General features: G+C 45.5%; 1 protein-coding gene across 1 annotated transcript in view; it reads right to left on the bottom strand.

The window, feature by feature from the left end:
• CCDC34 (coiled-coil domain containing 34) overlaps nucleotides 1–22,104 on the bottom strand; it is an 84,735-nt gene that overhangs the window by 42,089 nt on the left and 20,542 nt on the right. Inside the window, exon 4 of the mRNA XM_030200693.1 lies at nucleotides 20,302–20,409. Within this exon, the coding sequence (XP_030056553.1) occupies nucleotides 20,302–20,409 (108 nt within the window). The remainder of the gene's footprint in view (nucleotides 1–20,301; nucleotides 20,410–22,104) is intronic.

Here is a 22,104-nt window from a genome sequence, read left to right as displayed (position 1 = left end):
AAGAATTCAGTGGCTCAAAAGGAGCTTTCATCAGCTGGGTGAGAACAACGTTGAGATCCCATGACACTGGTGGAGGTTTGACAGGGGGCTTTGAGAAAAGCAAACCTCTCGTGAAGCAAACAACTAAAGGCTGTCCAGAGATAGGCCTACCCTCTACACGGCGATGATAAGCACTAAGGTGAACTCTTACGGAGTTGGTCTTGAGACCAGACTCTGACAAGTGTAAAAGGTAGTCAAGCAGGGTCTGTGTAGGACAAGAAAGAGGATCTAGGGCCTTGCTGTCACACCAGACGGCAAACCTCCTCCATTTGAAAGAGTAACACCTCTTCGTGGAATCTTTCCTGGATGCAAGCAAGTCTCGGGAGACACCCTCTGAAAGACCCAAGGAGGCGAATTCTAAGCTCTCAACATTCAGGCCGTGAGAGCCAGAGACTGGAGGTTGGGATGTAGACGCGACCCCTCGTTCTGAGTGATGAGGGCTGGAAAACAGTCCAATCCCCACGGTTCTTCAGAGGACAACTGCAGAAGAAGAGGGAACCAAATCTGACACAGCCAGAAGGGTGCAATCAGGATCATGGTTCTGCAGTCTCGCTTGAGTTTCAGCAGTCTTCCCTACTAGAGGTATGGGAGGATACGCATACAGAAGGCCTGTCCCCCAATGCAGGAGAAAGCCATCTGACGCTAGTCTGTCGTGGGCCTGAAGCCTGGAACAGAACTGAGGGACCTTGTGATTGATCTGAGTGGCAAAAAGATCCACCGAGGGGGTGCCCCACGCTCGGAAGATCTTGCGGACTACACCCATGTTCAGTGACCACTCGTGAGGTTGTATTATCCTGCTCAGCCTGTCGGCGAGACTGTTTACGCCTGCCAGATAAGTGGCTTGGAGAAACATGCCGTGACGGCGTGCCAAAAGCCATATCTGGACGGCTTCCTGACACAAAGGGCGAGATCCGGTGCCCTCCTGCTTGTTGGTGTAGTACATGGCAACCTGATTATCTGTCTAAATTAAGATTACAGCCGATCTCTGAAAGCCTTTAGAGCATTCCAGATCGCTAATTCCAGGAGGTTGATTGGATCTTTTTCCTGAAAGGACCAGGCTCCCTGAGTGTGGAGCCCATCTACATGAGCTCCCCACCCCAGGAGAGATGCATCCGTCGTCAGCACTTTATCTGGCTGAGGAACTTGGAATGGTCGCCCCATGGTCAAATTGGATCGAATCATCCACCACTGAAGAGAATTTCGAAAGCTGGTGGACAGTCGGACTACATCCTCTAGATCCCCCGCAGCTTGAAACCACTGGGAAACTAGGGTCCATTCAGCTGATCTCATATGTAGATGTGCCATGGGCATTACATGAACTGTGGAAGCCATGTGCCCCAGAAGTCTCAACATCTGCCGAGCCGTGACCTGCTGAGACGCTCGAACCATGGACACCAGGGACAGAAGGTTGTCCACCCTTGCCTCAGGAAGATAAGCTCGAGCTGTCTGAGTGTTCAACAGGGCTCCAATTAATTCCAATTTTTGGACTGGGGTGATATGGGACTTGGGATAATTTATGAACCCCAGAAGCTCTAGCACCCGAATAGTCATTCGCATGGACTCCAGAGCACCCTCATTTGAGGTGCTCTTCACCAGCCAATCGTCGTGATAAGGAAACACATGCACTCCCAGTCTGCGTAGTGACGCTGCGACTAAAGTTAGGCATTTGGTAAACACTCTGGGTGCAGACGCCAGGCCAAAAGGCAGTACACGGTACTGAAAGTGCTGTGTTCCTAGCCAAAATCAAAAGATACTGCCTGTGAGCTGAAAGTATCGAGATGTGGGTGTAAGCATTAAGTCCAGAGAGCATAGCCAATCATTTTCCTGAATCATGGACTAGAAATTTGTTCATTAGGTCTAGGATGGGATGCATCCCCCCCCTGTTTTCTTTTGCACAAGGAAGTGCCTGGAATAGAATCCCAGCCCTTTTTCCCCTGGTAGAACGGGTTCGACCGCTTGGGCCTGTAGAAGGGTGGAGAGTTCCTCTGCAAGTACCTGCCTGTGCTTGGAGCTGTAGGATTGAGCTCCTGGTGGGAAATTTGGAGGCTTGGATTCCAGATTGAGGGTGTATCCTAACCGGACAATTTGAAGAACCCACTAGTCGGAGGTTACAAGAGGCCACCTTTGGTGAAAAAACATTAACCTCCCCCCAACTGGCAAGTTGTCCAGTACGGACACATTTACTGAGGCTATGCTGAACTGGAGCCAGTCAAATGCTTTTGCTGGGGAGCCGCAGTGGCCTTAGGCACAAGCTGTTGACGAAAACGAGCACGATGGGGCTGAGCCTGGGCAGGCTGCCAAGAAGCAGGAGTGTACCTATGCCTAGCATAGGAATAGGGAGCACCCCTCCTCCCTCCAAAAAACCTCCTAGATGAGGAAGTAGTAGCAGAAGACGCCCGGCGGGAGACTCCATAGCATCATTGTGCTTCTTGAGCTGGTCAACTAGATCCTCTACTTTCTCACCAAAAAGGTTATCCCCCTGGCAAGGAACTTCCGCCATCCGCTGCTGGACCAAATGATCCAGGTCAGAGACACGCAGCCATGAGAGTCTGCGCATCACTATACCTTGGGCAGCGATCCTGGATGCTACATCAAAAGTGTCAAACGTACCCCTGGCCAGGAATTTTCGACACACCTTCTGCTGCCTCACCTGGCGAAAAGGCTCGGCCTGCTCCAGAGGGAGTGCATCAACCAAGCTAGACAGTTGCCTCACCGAGTTCCAGAAGTGGATGCTCGTGAAGAGCTGATATGTTTGGATTTTGGCAGCGAGCATAGCGGCCTGATACGCCTTCCTCCCAAAAGAGCCCAAGGTTCTAGAGTCTCTGCCTGGGATCGCCGAGGCATAGTCTAGTACTCTTGGCTCTTTTGATTGCAGAGTCCACCACCATGGAATTGTGAGGTAGCTGAGACCTTATCAATCCAGGCTCCCCGTGGATCCAATATTGGGATTCAGCCTTTCGGGATCACGGGATTAGACAGAGGGAACGACCATTTTCGCATAAGGACTTCCTTCAGTACATTATGCAAAGGAGCCATTGCAGCCTCTCTAGACAGAGAAAGATAATCCAGGACCTCGAGCATCTCAGCCCTGGGTTCATTCTCAACCTCCATAGCGAAGGGAATAGCCGTAGCCATTTCCCGGACAAAGGAGGTGGAGAAAGTCTCCTTTCTAGTGGAGGGGAAGGTTCAGAAAGAATCCCATAGGACTCATCCAAAGAAAAGCACCTGGGATCCTCCTCTTCCTCCGATGAACGCTCATCTTCAGTAACGGACAAGACATCCCTCAGAGCAGTCCAAAACTGAGCCTGCCTCAACGCTGAGGAACGACATCCTTGATGGCGGTGCTGAGAAGTCGACGTCCGCCTGGACTCCGGTGAAGCTTCCTCCACTGACGTCGGAGAGTCGACCTGGGTGGCAGGCGGCACCGAGGTCAGAGACCTTACCACAGGCGAAGGAAAAGATGCCGCAAGCACCCCCGACATCGAAGCAGACTGGCGCAGCAACCCATCTAGCAGCTCTGGAAGCAGGGCCCTGATGCGCTCGCCAAGAGCCGCCGTCAAACAAGGCTGCAGGGTCGGTAAAGGAGCCGGTGGCAGAATCTGTCAAGGCTCGGAAGCAGGTACCGGGCTGCTAGGCCGACGCATTGGCACCTCCTGAATAGAGGGACAGCGATCCTCTCAGCGCCAACACTTCTTGGGTGCTGAATCCCTCGACACCCCGGAGCTCCCGGCACCGTGTGCCGAAGGAGAATGATGACGGTGCTTCTGCGCCTTCGCTCGACGCCCGTCGAGACTCCTCAGTACCGATGAGGAAGACGTGGAATCCTCACGTCTCCTCAGGGCCGGGTCCAACGAAGGTCGGTCCCGGGGGCCTGCATAACAGGAGGCCTCGAGACAGATAGAGACCCACTCAATGCCTCACTGCTCCCAGCACAAATTGGTCGCTCTGCAGCCATTAGCTTCGCTCCAGACGTCGATGCGTCCCTCGATGTCGAAGGACCGGACTGAGCCCCAAAAAACTTCAATTGTTGGGCCTCTTGAGACGCTTGGGTCCATTTCTTCATGCGAAGACACAGACTGCAAGCGGCTGGGCTATGGTCGGGCCCAAGGCACTGGATACACCAAGCGTGGGTATCGGTACCCGAGATGGTCTGGTTGCACCGAGTACAACGTTTGAAGCCGCTGGGTGTCGATGACATGGAAGAAAAAACAGCTTCGGTGAAATCAAAAGATGCGATCGTGCCTGTTAAAAGAAAAAAGGGCACAAAAAGAAGGGGACAACCTGGCCGCATCGAAAAACCAATGAAACTTTAAAAGGGAAAAGAAAAATAAAGAAAAGTACAGGAAGTTTTTTGGGTTTTTTTTTTTTAACTGTAAATATGTAAAAAAGAAAGAAATAAGGCACAAAACGAAGAAAACTCTTTCCCGGGCCTGAAAGAAGCGGGGGAAAAAGCTCGACCGCATCTCAACGCGGAGAAAAAATAACTGAGCAGGAATGCTCACACGACGGGTGAGAAATTGATCTGTGCATGCGCGGTGCGCGCACGCCAGAAGACTGATAAGATTTTTTAAATATTTTGCCTGCAAAATGCCGGTTCCCAGGCTGACACAGACATCGACCCACATGTGAGAACAAGCAGCCTGCTTGTCCTCGGAGAAAAAAAAAAGGTACCCAGCAAAAGTATCTGTGGTGTGAAAACACCAATTTTTTTTGGTATCCTGAAAGAATCTGGAAAATAAATACCTCAATTTACTATTTATAAACACCTAAGTACAAAACCAGGCTGCTCAAGGTTTTCCTCTGTTCTATTTCATTCATTATATTCTGCTTCCTTTCCACTTGGAGTCTAAGCGGAGTACAATAAAAAAAAAAAAAAAAAGTCTACATAATTAGCTGAGAAATATAAATCCTTCCACTCAACAATATATTAAACCTCAAAATGCCTCAAACAAAGATTTTAACATTTAAGGAAAAATATATGAAGGAATCATCCTAAGCTGCAAAAGTAGAAAATTCCAGACATTCCTTGAAGATTAAAAGAATCATCTAAAATACTTTTAAAACAAAATTGGTCTGTTACTTCAAAATAAAGTCAAAATGTGGGTTGATTGACAGCTAAACGGACAATAGCCTCAGCAAGAAAAGAAGTTGCACCTTGTAACATTTTAAAAACCAAACAAGCTAGAGTCAAATTAAGATCCTTTAATGTACCACGGAGGTAAATTATGACTAATGGCTCTCAGCCCTTCAGAGGCACCACCAAAAGACCATGTCTATAGAGAACAGCAATATAACTGGAAAAAAAAACATATTTTATCATTAATCACACATCTGTACAGACGGTGTTCAGATAGACTGGAGGGCCAAGACAGAATGTCATGTGAATTGTCCGAAGGCTATACATAAATCCACCTGCAGAATACTGCTATAAACCAGAATTTTTTTGTTTTTACCATATAACATTTATTTTGAAGCCTATTTAGCTAAAACATTCATGTTACCAAAAAATGTTTGAGCATGCTGAGAAACATTTCAGATAGACCTTCATGTGATTCCATAAACATATAAGCACGGATTACAAATCTCATCCCTGGTGTAACTAATAGTAATCTGTTAGAGCTATACTGGTGCTAAGCACAGAGCCCAGGGGCAGATCAACACTGTCCCCCAGATTCTATATAGTGCGCTTAGATTTAGGCATGTATTCTGTAACACCGTGCATAACTTAACTGTCTTAACAAGCTAATGGACGCTGATAACAGCACTTAACAAGCAATAACAAGTACTAATTGGCAATTATCTGAATTTATGCGCAGAAATCGCTAAGCGTATGCTGTAAAGAACTGCACCTAAATTGAAAACTGCACAGTTCAAAATAAATGTGCGTAGTTTAAAAAGGGCGTGTTTATGGGCGTTTCATGGGCATCCCAAAATGTCCACATGTAATTACAGAATACGGGTCAGTGCGCCTAAATATACACATAAATTTACACCAGGTTTTTATTGGTGTAAATGTGCACGTGTAGATTTAGACGCTATGGTATCCAATAAGCGTGTATAAACCGCACCTAAATCTTATAGAACATGCTTAAACCGCGCAGATTTTTTAGGCATCATATATAGAATCTGGCCCCGTATGTCTGACTCATACTTGTCCAAAGTGGAGCCACCTATTTGGTACTGCTGCTTTAGCATTTAATGGATTTCTTCTACCCTCTCATTTTACTTTTGGTGAAACTCAGGACTATGTGCAGTAATGTTTTTTCTTTTTTGTTTGTTTTTACCTTCTGCTTTTGCTTTTTATCTCGTTCTTCTCCTTGCTTTTTCTTCAACCATTCTTTGTATTTTTCTTTTCCTCTCTCTTCTATCTGAACTTTCTGTAGTTCCTTTGTCTTTCTTTTCTTTAATTCTTTATTAAGCTTTAACTTTTGCTTCTTGTCCTACATCAAAAATAAAAAAGGGAAAACAAACCATGATTTCTAAACTTCAAAATGGATCACTTAAATCTACTGCAATTTGTTGTTACAAACATATGAATTCTACAACTAAGAAAAAAATTAATCTCAGCATAAAACCTGAAAAATGAAGGCAGATAAAGACCATATGACCCATCCAGTCTGCCCATGCTTGTGGGTGAACACAAGACCCTCGTTCCTCCCAGGTGATCAGGAATGTCTGAACCCCCCTGCTAGCAACTTTTAAACCCTTTAGTTCTTTTACAGCAGTGACTCGTATCTGCTGCTTATGCAGGCCCTAAGCTTTCCCTCTAACCTGGTCCCACCTATGCACAAAGAGGAAGTTTATTTATTTTTTTTACTATCTGCAAGATCATTTTAGGCTGCTTACCCCCTGGGGTTCTGTTTTAAACTACGTCAGAGGCCGGATACCCCTTTACACGCAACTTTGTAAGCATCTTAAGCTATCGCCTAGGTGGATTTTCTGTCCACTGCCACTTTCAAATTTGTCCCTGAAGCAGGCACTAGCTGCTGAAGCATGCTGGGCACATGGACAATAAGTTAAAATGTACTGGACTGATTTATTGCACATTTTCAATATACCATTACTGGCTTGTGTGCTGCTCTTTTTGTCTTAAATAAACTGGACGGACTGAAGATAGGACCCGAAGTGGTGAACTGGATTAGGAACTGGTTGACGGACAGACGCCAGAGAGTGGTGGTTAATGGAATTCGCTCGGATGAGGGAAAGGTGAGTAGTGGAGTGCCTCAGGGATCGGTGCTGGGGCCGATTCTATTCAATATATTTGTGAGTGACATTGCCGAAGGGTTAGAAGGTAAAGTTTGCCTATTTGCGGATGATACTAAGACCTGTAACAGAGTGGACACCCGGGAGGGAGTAGAAAACATGAAAAAGGATCTAAGGAAGCTAGAAGAATGGTCTAAGGTTTGGCAATTAAAATTCAATGCGAAGAAATGCAAAGTGATGCATTTAGGGAGTAGAAATCCACGGGAGATGTATGTGTTAGGCGGTGAGAGTCCGATAGGTACGGACAGGGAGAGGGATCTTGGGGTGATAGTATCTGAGGATCTGAAGGCGACGAAACAGTGTGACAAGGCGGTGGCCGTAACTAGAAGGTTGCTAGGCTCTATAGAGAGAGGTGTGACCAGCAGAAGAAAAGAGGTTTTAATGCCCCTGTATAAGTCGTTGGTGAGGCTCCACCTGGAGTATTGTGTTCAGTTCTTGGAGGCCGTATCTTGCCAAGGATGTAAAAAGAATTGAAGCGGTGTAAAGAAAAGCTACGAGAATGGTATGGGATTTGCATTACAAGACGTATGAGGAGAGACTTGCTGACCTGAACACGTATACCCTGGAGGAAAGGAGAAACAGGGGTGATATGATACAGACATTCAAATATTTGAAAGGTATTAATCCGCAAACGAACCTTTTCCAGAGATGGGAAGGCAGTAGAACTAGAGGACATGAAATGAGATTGAAGGGGGGCAGAGTCAAGAAAAATGTCAGGAAGTATTTTTTCACGGAGAGAGTGGTGGATGCTTGGAATGCCCTCCCGCGGGAGGTCATGGAGATGAAAACGGTAACGGAATTCAAACATGCGTGGGATAAACATAAAGGAATCCTGTTCGGAAGGAAGGGATCCTCAGGAGCTTAGCGGAGATTGGATGGCAGAGGTGAGGCTGGTGGTTGGGAGGCGGGGTTAGTGCTGGGCAGACTTATACGGTCTGTGCCCTGAAAAAGACAGATACAAATCAAGGTAAGGTATACACAAAAAGTAGCACATATGAGTTATCTTGTTGGGCAGACTGGATGGACCGTGCAGGTCTTTTTCTGCCGTCATCTACTATGTTACTTGATGGACTTGATCAGAGAAAAAGATATTGTCTTAAAAGTTCACTTTAATACTTATCATTTTACTTAAAAAGCTGGTCTTGATATATAAATTTAAATTTGAGTACACAAAAAAAGGGGAAAAAAAAAAAAGGAAAATAAAAGTGGGTTGACAGGGAATGAAACCTGAGCAGAATTGTTAAGGTAATACAAATCCACTCTGGACTAAAAAAAAAAATACTACTACTAATAATAATTGATATACTGATTTATAACCCTGGACAAGTTGAAAAAACATCCAATCTTTCCAAAGGAACACAAGGGAGATGAAGTACAATCCAGTATTTTGTACTTATTCTGGCAGATTTAAAGTAAATACAATATGATTTTTGACATATGTAAACACAGCACACAAAGAAAAATCAAACACAACACTGACTTTCTCAGTATAAAGGCTGAAAATCAGTCCAGTCATATGCTGGACAGGTACATTCTCAAAAATTTGCTAATTTCTACACTGCAGTATAATCAGTTACAACTACGCTTCCCTACAACTGTTGGCATACATCAGGATCAACTTATCTAGACAGTGTTAATTGCAGTGTGGTACAGGGTAAACCAAAATAAGGTATTCTGCCAGCAAACCAATCGATTTAAAACTGAGGAAAGGGCTGACAGGTGTAAATCTGTTTTCTGTTTATATATTAACTAATAAAAAAGGCCCGTTTCTGACACAAATGAAACGGGCGCTAGCAAGGTTTTCCTCGGAGTGTGTATGTTTGAGAGATTGTGTGTGAGTGACTGTGTGAGAAAGAGCGAGTGAATGTGTGAGTGTGTATGACAGAGAGAGTGTGGGTGCGAGTGTGTCTGTGAGTGAGAGAGTGTGTGAGAGTATGTGTGCGATACACAGACTCTCTGTGAAACCGAGAGAGTGTTTGAGAGTGACTATGTGACACATAGCATGAATGTGATACAGTGTAAGAGACAGTGTGTGAGAGTGAGAGAAAGACACTGTGTGAGAGAGAGAGAGTGTGTGTGTGTGTGTGTGACAGAGATACCTCCCCCTCCTTAGGTCTCTGGACCCCCTCTCCCCCCTCCCTGGTCTCAGGTCCCCCTCCCTCCCCCTCTTTGGTCTCAGGACCCCCTCCACCCCCCCTCTCTGGTCTCAGGACCCCCTCCCCCATCTCTGGTCTCAGGACCCCCTCCCAATGTCTCCCCTCTTTCTTTCTGCATCCTTCCATCCAGTGTCTCCTTATTTTTTCCGTACCCTTCCATCCAGCATCTTCCCTCTTTCTCTTCCCATCCTTCCACCCATCTACCCTCTCTTCAGATCCTTCCGTCGTCTCTCTCCCCCTCCTTCTATCCAGTGTCTCTCTCATCTCTCTACCCTTTTCTGTTCAGTGTCCCTTCTCTCTCCACATCCTTCCAGTGTCTCCCCTTTCTCTCTCCACATCCATTCATCTCCCCCTTTCTCTCCCCATCCTTCCATCGTGTCTTTCTCTCCCCATCCTTCCATCTGTTTTCCCTCTTTCTCTCCCCATCCTTCCATCCGTCTACCCCCTCTCCCGATTCTTCCATCCAGACTTGTCTCTCTATCCCCTTCTTTCCATCCAGGCCCTCCACGCCCCCCCCCCGAGGTTGCCGCCACTCACCCCTCCACACCCCCCTGAGGTCGCCACTGCTCACCCCCTCCACCCCCCCCCCCGAGGTCGCCGCAGCCACTGCTCCCCCCCCCAGGTCATCTCCGCCGCTCCCCCCTCTCCGTTCGCCCAGCCACAGGCCCGCCCACCCAACAGACCCGCCAAGTCTCCTGCGAAACACGCGGCGTCAGCTCCCATTTCCGGTCACTGTTGCTTCTCCTGTTGAGCAGCAGCGGCCGCTACAAAAACAGCTGTTTTAGGAAGCAAGCGCGGCACCGCAGGCAGCCATCAGGCATTGGATGTCAGCTTCGCAGCCTCTCCTCTCGCATCGCACGTCACTGCGCTCCTCCAGGGTCTGCTCCAGGAGCAGAGATGTGAGAGGTGAGAGGAGCGGCTGCAGAGCTGACAGCCAATGCAGGAGAAGCAGCAGTGGCTGGAAATGGGAGCTGGTGCAGCGTGTTTCACCTGAGGCTTGGCATGTCTGTGTTGGGTGGGCGGGCCTGGGCAGCAACCTCTGGGGGGGGGGTGGAGGGGGAGCAGTGGCTGCGGCGACCTCGTGGGGGGTGGAGGGGGGAGTGGTGGCAACCTTGGGGGGGGGGAGTGAGCGGCGGCGGCGATCTTGGGGGAAGGTCATGGCGGTGAGGGCGGGGCCTCGTACTGCTGTCGTGCGGTTGGTCAGTGCTGCGTGTGACGTCAGCCTGGGCTTTGGAGCCTAGCAGACCAACTCTGAAGAAAGCCACGGACACAGGCAGCCAGACGCATAGAAAGTTGGAGGTGAGAATTATTATATAGGATTGGATTTGGATTTTAGATTACTCCTCATCTTTTCCAAAACCAAATTCAAAAGAATTACGTTCAGGCCCAAGAGTTATTTCCTTGTGCAAGAAGGCTCATGATTTCATTTATACTTGAGCCAACAAACAGCGAAGTAATTTGCCCAGAGATACAAAAAGCATCAGTGGGAGAGGAAAGATTTGAACCCTGGCTTTCCTGGTTCACAATCTGCTTCTCTAACCACTAGATCACTCTCGTCATATAAGGTATGTTGAACTTCATCTAGTGGAACCTTTATGTCTCTAAAGAAGGCTTGTCCAACATACAGCCCATGGACCAGAACCCAGCCCACCAAGTGCTTTTTTCCTGGTCCTCCAAAGCTTGGCAGTTCTGGTGCTTCCCCGCTGCAACTTGGCTCTCTGTAAGCATGAGCTGCATGGTGCCAGAAGTTTAAGTTGATTTCACAGGTTCAAGTCTTGCGAGACCTGAAACCGCAAGACCAACCCGAATTTATGGCACCACGTGGCTTAAGCTTGCAGAGAGCCAAGTCATGATGGGGAAGCAGGAATTGCACTGTTTGTTTTTCTTCCTGCAGCCATTTATATGAGCGAGAGAGATTGGTTGAAGGCTTGGGGGGGGGGGGGGGGGGGGGGGTTACATTAGCTAGAGAGACTGTGTGAAGGCTGGGGTGCGGGAGGGGGCTACATAAGCGAGACTGGGTGAAAGCTGGGGAGGAGACGATGCACTGTTGTATTTTGCCACTGTTTGATGAAATATGCAACAAAATACGACAGTGCATGTTTTGGCCCTCCAAATGTTATAAAATATACAATGTGTCCCCAGATAGAAAAAGGTTGGCCAAGCCTGCTCTAAAAGAAGGGGGAAAACACAATTCTTGTTCTTTCACGTCTGTTCAGGTTAAAATCTCTACCAAAACCATCAACTATGATTAACGATCAAACTATGTAACCCTAATTCACAGACGGAGCATGAATATTTCATACTGTCACCTTCTTTTCTGCTGTGCTGCTGCTTGTTTTCACTAGATCCAGAAAGGTTTTACGAGTATAACTAAATTGCTATGACATATTAATTATACCTTTTAAAAACACTCCACCAGTTTCTTGGAGCCACATTAAATTATCAGTTTGAGCAAGAACCTGGCACTGTGCCACTATAGATAATTGCATTTTTTTGCCTTACTACACTACAAATCTTATTTTGCAGCTTGTAAGTAATACTTGCTCATAAAAGCAGAACATCTTCACAAAAAACTTACCAGTGGCTTTTAAATAAAACGTATGTACATATTTCATAGATAGCATGCTTCTGTTTTATAACTACAGAAGGAAATCCGACAATCCCATGTGTAACATTTCAAAGGAATGCCAGTTACAATATGTAGGGCTTTAAAGATGTGTTACTGGCTGTGATAAAATCCTTGATGCTTTATTCACTATGGAGGCAATTTTCAAAATGGATTTTCCTACACCCAATTACCATGGAAAAATGCTTTTTGAAACTGCCCCACCCTTCATGCAATGAAAGCCAGTGGTGCAGGGGACGGGTTATGTACCCAGACAAGTTGACAAGGGGCTTAATTTTAAACTCTCAACACAAAGCTGATGGTAAGGGGCAGACAGAAGATACACATAAGCCCACCTCACCCCCCCTCCGCTCTGACTTCCCTACCTCCTAATCACAGCCCATTAAACGCGTGTTACAAATGCTCTTCTAGTAAATAGACCAGCAAGATTTCAGTTGTAAAGGAGGTTTGCCAACACTGCCAAATGAAATCATGCAGCAAGGCTACAAACATTTTCAAGATTTTATAGAAAACATCACTGGACGCCTCAAACATTTTGTTTACTAATGATATGACTCATAACATAAATTTATCAAGTGAGACATCAAATGCCATTAATGGGCAATAAGTGCTTCCATTTGTGTATCCAATAAAATATATTTATAATGGAAACACTAGGTAACCATTACATAAATCACAGGAACCTTTAGTTATCTTACATAAGAACATAAGAGTAGCCATACTGAGTCAGACCAATGGTCCATCTAGCCCAGTATCCTGTTTCCAACAGTGGCCAAGCCAGGTCACAAGTACCTGGCAGAAACCCAAATCGTGGCAACACTCCATGCTACCAATCCCAGGGCAAGCAGTTGCTTCCCATGTCTGTCTCAATAGCAGACTATGGACGTTTCCTTCAGGAACTTGTCCAAAACTTTTTTTAAAACCCAGTGGTGGTCATTCCTAATCCAAGGGCTGACAAATCACTTTTTCATGATATTTCTAATGAATATGCACTACATATCTACATGCCAAGTCTCTCATGCATATTCACTAGGAGTATCCTGAAAATGTGATCTGATGGCAGACCTTGAGGACTGGGAATGAAGACCATTGGCAAAGCAGACTTTGGTAACACAGAAAAAGAGTCAAATGCATCTTTTGGGAGCACCAGGTTGTGACTTCTATCACATACATACACAGGGCAGTCAGCCTAATGGATTCACGCATGCACAGAAAAGTGCAAATTCAATTTATATTAACTTGAAACAGCTGAAGCCACTGCCTATCTTTGCTAGTGAAGGACATAGGATTGTTTTAGAATGCTTTTGGGACTCAGAAAGCCAGCTGTCCCATGACTGCTTTTTTTTTTTTTTTTTTTTAATACTTGGGAGCTCATTTTCAAAGCACTTAGAGTTACAAACATCCATAGGTTACTACGCAACTTCGTAAGTCTACTCCTCAAGTAACCCCCATTTATTTTAACACATGCTTTAGGAGAAGTATAGAATGCTTTAATCCACAGTCTAAATACCAGTCCCATTCCAAACCTTTCCAAAGCCTTATCAAGAAACCCCCAATGGACCCTGTCAAAGGCCTTTTCAGCGTCTAGCCCCAACAGGACCATGGGGAGCCCTCTTTTTTGCGAAACATACAGTAAATCCAAAGTTCGTCTTATATTATCCATAGCCTGTCTTCCCGCCACAAACCCCACCTGATCCGGATGAATCAGGCTAGGGAGCAGTTTAGCTAAGCCAAGTTTTTTACATCCGTATTTAAAATGGAAATCAGGCGATACGATGCACATTCAGTGATATCTATATCAGGCTTCGGGATAACTGCCAACCAGGCATCATGGACTGGGGCAAAGATGCTCCTTCTCTCACCGAGTTAATAACTTGCACCAAGTATGGCGCCAGTTCTCCAGCAAAAGCCTTAAAAAATTCGGAAGTGAATCCGTCTAATCCCGAGGCCTTATTTGTCGGTAGCTCTTTAATGACCCCCAATACCTCATCTACTGTGACTGAGTCATCTAACTCCCTCCTCTGTTGTTCTGACAAGGCCGCCAAACCACATGCGTTCAAATAGCTATCTATACGCTTGTATAACTTCTCATAAAACTGTGCAAACCTATCTCGGATACTCGTGGATTTCCGTAACTGATCTCCTCCTTCATCTCGAATCTGCAAGATTTGCCTATCCACTCTAACCTTTCTGAGCTTAGATGTCAGCAAACGCCCAGGCTTGTTGGTACTTTCATAATGTACTTGACGTAATCGATCGTGAACAAATTTCAAACTCTCTTTATGGAGAGCAGTTAATTCTAGACGTACTGCCTGTAGCTTCTGATAATCCGACGCCAAGCCAAATGCCTTATATTTATCCTCCAATTCTCCCAATCTCTCCATACAGTTGGCCATACGGGCCCTCTGAACCCGTGCTCGATGACTCGCACACTTCATAAAATATCCTCTGGAGACAGCCTTAAACGCATCCCAAACTACAGCCAAGGGTGGGCCCGAGTCCACATTGATATCAAAGTACTCTCTCCAGATGGGGACAAAATCCCGAACAATGTCTGGATCCTGTAGTAAGCAATTATTAAACGTCCATCTCCGATCCCGGGTCTCCTCCCTTAAATCCGGAAGAGTAGCCCAGACCGGAGCGTGGTCCGAGATTGTGATATGCCCTATGAGCGAATCCCCTCCACCCCGATAGCGTTTTATCAATAAAAATATAATCCAGACGCGAATGGGTCTGATGAGCCGGGGAATAGAAAGTATAGTCCTTCTCTTTTGGGTGCCCAAGCCTCCACACATCACAAAGTCCCAGAGAATCTACCAAGCCTCCCAAAGCCCAAGATAGTCTATGGTCTGTTGAGCCTGGAGTAGCAGAGCAATCAAGTTTAGGCTACATAGTAGCATTGAAGTCCCCAGCCACTATTAGTTTACCCTGCACAAAGGATTGCAGAGCTCGCCGAATGCGATCAAAAAAAACATCTTGATGCTCATTTGGTGCATAAATGCTAACCAAAGTATATTCCTCCTGTTCCAACGTTACATTTAAAAAGAGAAATCGACCTTCAGGATCTCTCTTAACATGCAGGAGCTGCACCTGAAGGTCCTTGTGAAACATAATAGCTACTCCCCGTTTTTTTGCGCCACGCACTTCAGAGGCAAAGTACACAATCAGGTATTGAGTGGAGGATAGTAAACCATCATTTTTTCTCACAAAATTTGTTTCCTGCAAGAAAACTACTTGTGGGCTTACCGTACTCAATTCCTTGAGTAGAGAGTGCCTCTTGTATGGAGAATTTAAACCTTTAATATTGTATCTTAGGAACTTACAGTCACCCATAATTATAATTTCGTGCGTACCCATAGCAATGATGAAAGGCGGACCCTTCCCCTACCCCCCTCCCAAAACCAAACCCCTCTCCCCCTCCCCCCAAACATACCTCCAAACAGAAAACCAATGTCCCCTGAGTGGGAAATCAGGAAGTTAGTCCCCACATCCATGACTGACCCAGCTCTCCCCCCCCCCCAAAAAAAACTCCCTGCCTCTTAAAACCAGTAAACTAAAATGCCCTTAATCAACCCCTTAAGGATAATCTTAAGAACCCCAACCTTTAACTAATCTACCATAGTCCACAGTCTCGTACCCAATTAACTCCCAATACAAAAAGCTGTATAGTGTTATGCAACCCAAGACATTTCCCTGCCATCAAACTCACCTCCATCCCTTCCATAGCCTCTTATATATCCAGCCTGTCGCACTCCCAAACCCCTTTTGCCCATATTGTAGCATAACATTCAACCTGCCATCCTCATATTCTCTCAAACCACACACCAATTACCAGAATAATCCAACTCACGAGTCCGGTTCAAACCCCACTTTCCGAGTCTGGTAGCTGCTGTGCCCTGGACGACTTCGTAGTGCGCTGCCATTTCTGGAGTCTCGCCTTCGTCGCTGGGACCAACTCAGCACGCAGACTAGACCCATGCACCAGTCCTGATGCTTGCAGAGGCTTCCATGCATCTGCTACCGATTGGACTTGATGTCTTTTCCCTTGGAGCGTAAAAATCAAAGAAAAGAGAAATCCCCAGCGGTATTGAATCTTCTTAGACAGGACCTCCAGCACTGGTTTCATTAACAGGCGTTGTTGCAAAGTAAATTGTGATATATCCTGATAGATGGTAACTCGAGAGCCATTGTAATCCAGGTCCTTAGACTGTCGTGCTTTGTTAAGAACTAGTTCCTTATCCGCAAATCTCTGAAAACAGGCAATTATATCCCGTGACTTGCCATCCTTTCGCTGAGCCAGCGCATGGTGCACCATGACCAGCTCCAAAGGCGTATCTCCAGGCGCCAGATCTACCAGGGAAGCACAAAGGGAGCCTACAATCACTTTCACATCCTTGGTTGCCCCCCCCCACCCCAGGCACACCTCGAAAACGCAAGTTGTTTCTTCTTCCTCTGTTTTCCAAGTCGTCAATTTTAAATAGAAAATCAGCACATTTTAATTCCAAAGTCTGTACATTTTCCCCCTGAGTCTCCAACAACTCAGAGTGCTCATCCATTTTAAGCTCAATGTCCTCAACTCTCCCGCCTAACTCGCGGCGGTCCAAGCTCAGCGTCACAATGGTCTCCAAAGTCTCATCTTTAGAGGACTTAATCGCTGCTTGGATGCCATTCAACATCTTGCGCATTTCAGTAGAGATTCCCTTTTTCGTAGGAGAGCGTCGCGCCTCGTCCATAGAGAGCGCAGAGTCCGACTCCGACATCGAAGCAGGAGCAGTAGCCTCATGGCGTGGCCTTGCCTGCCGATCGCCCGGAGCTTCGTGTTGCTTCCTTCCGCCCCGCCATTGAGGTTTCGCTCAGAATTTTTTTTTTTTTTTATTAACAAGAAGTCTTTATTGAAAAAATGAAAGAGCCCTGTACGGCCATGGAAAATTACAACTGTATCATTAAGAAAATATCATTCTCTATATTTCACACCGAACGGTATTCATCTTACAAGGTTCACTTCTAATGACAGCATATGTCTAGACTTCACTTTTTATTCCCATTTTCCCCCATAAGAAATATCCTTAACCTAAAGCAAAATATCAAACCAAGCCTAATTATAGAAAATAACCCACCCTTCTAACCCAGTACAATACCCAGCAAATAACACAATCACCTATAATCAGCAGTCAAACAGTCACAACAACCCCATTTATGATCCCAAACCCAAAGGGGCCCATATTCTTCCCAATTTTGCCATTTGCTTGCGATCTTTTGCTAGTAGTCTCTCTTTTTCTGCGATATTTCAAAGCAAAACTTTCCACCTAATTATTGAAGGACAGTTTCGCTGTTTCCAAGCTTGTGCAATGGTCAGTCTGCCTGCACATAAACAATGTTTCCCTAGGATCTTGCCCTCTTCTTTGAGTCCTAAAATATTTTTGTGAAATAAATATACTGCAGGGTCCCATGGTATATCCACTCCTACCCACTGTTGCATCCTCCCCTGGATAGCTCTCCAGAATGCTCCCACCTTTCTGCATGTCCACCATATGTGGCCCATGGTGCCCATTTGACCACAGTCTCTCCAGCATTTCTGGCATACTGTTTTAAACATATGGTGTAATCTTACTGGGGTCAGATACCAACGATATATTATTTTTGTAACATTTTCCTGAATATTTATCGCTGGGGAGATCTGTGCTGAGCCTCTTTCAAATCTCTGCCACTCCGCCTCTGTGTACTTTACTCCCAATTCTTTTTCCCACTGGTCTCGATGTCTAGAGTTCTGTGGAAGTTTCTCTCTCAAGTATCCAAATAGCAAGGAAATTAGACCCCTTGTTCCCTGTTCTCTTATACATAACTCCTCTAAGAACGTGACCTGTCCAAACAGATTAGCTCTTAATCCTGGGGAGTGTAGAAAATGGATTAGTTGCGTGTATGCGTATTGATCCCTCCGAGAGAGGTTATAGGTTTCAGCTAATTCTGAGAATGTGACAAATCTCTCTCCACTTAATAATTGTCCCCAAAGATCAAGACCACTCCGTGCCCACTTAGTAAAGGTCGAGGGTCTACATCCCAGAGGAAAAGCTAAGTTGTATGCTATGGGGACAGCCTAGAGTTATACACTTTCCTTCTACGTTCCATCTTATCCCAACATGAAAATGTGAAGCGAATTACAGGGCTCACCTCCATTCCCAACCGCCTATGTTTAGGTGCTAGCCATAGGTTTCGCTCGGAATTTTTAAGTAACAATGCTAGACGTCTCCCACACGTTTTCGCTAGGGTTTTAGTCTCTTTCTCCGACTGCAACTAAGGATATCGCCACTTTCCAGGAGTCGTGAGGAGGATAGCTCAAACTAAGCAGCCAAAGCCTGCAGTGACGTCACTTCCTCCTGGAGATGCCCTTTTAAATATTGTGTATTGAATATGAGAACATCAGGTTGATCTTTTAAGAAACCTTTCATATTATTGAGAAAACTGTGTAATTCGTAAATTATTTTGAGGAAAAGCAGTTTTATTAGTACAAGCTCAAGTCAATTAGATTATTGTAATCTATTTGGCCTGTCTTAAATTGGTACTGAAAAAGCTTCAATCCATTCAAAACACGAAAGACTCATCTTTTCATTAAAAAGGTATGACAAAGAGGTGTATTTTCAAAGCGCTTATACTTAGAAAGTTCCATAGGCTACTATGTTTGAGAAACTTCTAGCAAATCAATCAGCAATATTTAGCATGATCTCTTTTTTGTTGTTGTTGCTATTCCATCGACCTATAAAATGTTTAGATGGCAACTTAAAACATTACTCTTTCAAAAATATGAATTGGGTAACTCATATTGACAACAATGTATTAGTTTTACTATTATATTGTTTACTAGTAAAAAAGGCCCGTTTCTGAAAGAAATTAAACGGGCGCTAGCAAGGTTGTCCTCTAATGGCAATTATGTTTTTAAGAGAACTGTTAGGAGTGAGTATGTGTGAGAGACAGAAAGTGTGTGTCTGTGTGAGAGAGTAAATGAGTATGTGTGAGAGACAGAAAGTGTGTGTCTGTGTGAGAGAGTATAGTGTGTGTCCCATGTGCACCAATTATGCTCTCTCCCCTGCATTCGTCCATATGCAGGCTCTCTCCCCTGCCCCCTCCATCCATCCATCGTGGTGCAGCAATTCTCCTCTGTCCCTTGCCCTCCCCCCCCCTACATGTGCATCACCCCCCCCCCCCCGAGTTCCAGGCCCCCCTCCCTCTGAGTTCCATGGTCCCCCCCCTTCCAAGTTCCAGGGTCCCCCCCTTCCGAGTTCCAAAGTCCCCCCCCCCTCCGAGTTCCAGAGTCCTCCCCCTCCCCTCCCTCCCTCCTAGTTCCTGGGTCTCTCCCTCCCATTTCCAGGGTCATCGTCCCTTCCTTCCTCCCTCCCAGTTCAAGGGTCCCCCCTCCCTCCCTCCCTCCCAGTTCCACGGTCGTCGTCCAGCACTTCCTCCCTCCCTTCCAGTTCCAGGCCCCCTCCCTCCGATTTTTAAAAAACTGATCTTCACTCACCATGTCGGCGTTACGGCAGCAGCGGTACAACGCATGAAGGCTCGGCTCGTCTCTGTCTTAGCTCTGGTCCCGCCCTGATTTCCTGTTTCCGCAAGGGCGGGACCAGAGCTAAGACAGAGAGACGGGCCGAGCCTGCGTGCGTTGTACCGCTGCTGCCGGCTGCCGTAACGCCGACGTGGTGAGTGAAGATGAGTTTTAAAAATCGGAGGGAGGGAGCCTGGAACTGGAAGGGAAGGAGGAAGGGCTGGACGACGACCGTGGAACTGGTCATGCCAAGCTGAGATTGGAGATGGACATCTAATATAATAATTTGCTCCTTCAACATCTAGTGTGGGCCAGTGACGTCAGGAGATGGTTACGACCCCAGTGAGACACATTTGAACGTTGAAGGAGCAAATTATTATATTAGATTTCCTGGTAATGTCCAGCTTCTTGTGATTGTACTCCGCTAAAAACCAAAAGGTATGGTGGACAATAAATCCAAAATTATGTTATGTTCTCTGTTTATCCCAGGCTTCCTTGAACCAGGTTATTGTTTGTCTCCACCATCAAGCTTTAGAGGCCATGCCACACACCCATCATGGTCCACAGGAAACTACTTTATCTTTCTATTGAAGCCTCACACTCCATATTCATACAGCTGCTCGTACACTGAAACACACACTCTTGGTTGAACTACTCAGATCACATGGAAATTCATTTACCAGCTCAATCTTTTTCTGAATCCATTCCTTGTGCTTTTCTTCAGCTACCTTTTTTTTCATTTCTTGCTGCAGCTTTTCTTTTATTTGCTCTTGCTGTTTCTTCGACTCCTGTCAAAACAATACATGTGTGAATGAAACACGTCACGGTGCTACAGCAAATGAAAGCCAGGCACAGTAAAGAAGTTGCCTTTGAAGAGAAAAACAATTCTTTCTAGTAAACCATGAATTTTCTAGGTCACCTTTCATGCCCATCTAAAGCCATATATCTTTCCATCAACGAGAAAAATGTCAATGCCTGGAAATGGTGATTGGGGGAATTTGGATTTAGCTCATGGTGAGTTACATTCAAGTAGAATAAGTATTTTCCTGTCCCTAGATGTCATACAATATAAAGGGCCCCTTTACCAAACAGCGGTAAAATAATAGCCTTAGGACGCCCTTATTTGGTGTTTCCTGTGCGCTAAGGCCATTTTTACCACTGGGGTAAAATGGTCGAATTTCCTGTTTTTTTTGTATTAATGGCCACGTGCTAAGTTTTGCCATTAGTGGCCATTAAAACAGATTAGTGTGTGAGCTGTTACCGCCAACCATTATGTAGGCAGTAAGGGTTCACGTACTAAGCACGCACTCATCGGTTAAGGTGCAGCAGAACACACCCCCTCCCCTCCCCCAGACATGCCCCACTGCCAAAAAATAAATGTTATTTCTTAGTGCAATGGTAGAGTGTGCATATGCCAAAAAAGTACTACAAAATGGCTCAGCTTAGCCTGCAGTAAGACTTTTTTTTTTTTTTTTGCTAAGGTAGGCATGTATTAGTGCTTACCACAGCTTTCTAAAAGGGCACCTAAGTTTGTATCTTAGACAAAGGGTTAAGTGACTTGTTCAAATCCCATTGCCACTCTTTGTGATCTTGGACATGGGCTTCCCTGTTCAGACTGATTTTGTAACCGTTAGACACACCACATAAATACCACCCCCAAGCAACAGGAAGGCCAGGTATCCTTTCCTCTTGCAATAATTACAGGCTAAAATGCTGCTTAAAAGATATGCACTGCACACTTTCTACTAACAATTTGGATTAATAGTAACTATATTGGGACAGGATTATTTTTCAATATATAAGCAGAACAATAATAAAGATCACAGTTAAACCAATAATCTTTGGCTGAAATACAACCCCCATTAAAAAAAAAAAAATATATATATATATATATATATATATATATATATATATATATATACAGTGGTGGAAATAAGTATTTGATCCCTTGCTGATTTTGTAAGTTTGCCCACTGACAAAACATGAGCAGCCCATAATTGAAGGGTAGGTTATTGGTAACAGTGAGAGATAGCACATCACAAATTAAATCCGGAAAATCACATTGTGGAAAGTATATGAATTTATTTGCATTCTGCAGAGGGAAATAAGTATTTGATCCCCCACCAACCAGTAAGAGATCTGGCCCCTACAGACCAGGTAGATGCTCCAAATCAACTCGTTACCTGCATGACAGACAGCTGTCGGCAATGGTCACCTGTATGAAAGACACCTGTCCACAGACTCAGTGAATCAGTCAGACTCTAACCTCTACAAAATGGCCAAGAGCAAGGAGCTGTCTAAGGATGTCAGGGACAAGATCATACACCTGCACAAGGCTGGAATGGGCTACAAAACCATCAGTAAGACGCTGGGCGAGAAGGAGACAACTGTTGGTGCCATAGTAAGAAAATGGAAGAAGTACAAAATGACTGTCAATCGACAAAGATCTGGGGCTCCACGCAAAATCTCACCTCGTGGGGTAT

This window comes from Microcaecilia unicolor, chromosome 4 (genome assembly GCF_901765095.1).
Source record: "Microcaecilia unicolor chromosome 4, aMicUni1.1, whole genome shotgun sequence".
Taxonomy (NCBI): Eukaryota; Metazoa; Chordata; class Amphibia; order Gymnophiona; family Siphonopidae; genus Microcaecilia; species Microcaecilia unicolor.
This window is presented reverse-complemented; position numbering and strand designations above follow the sequence as displayed.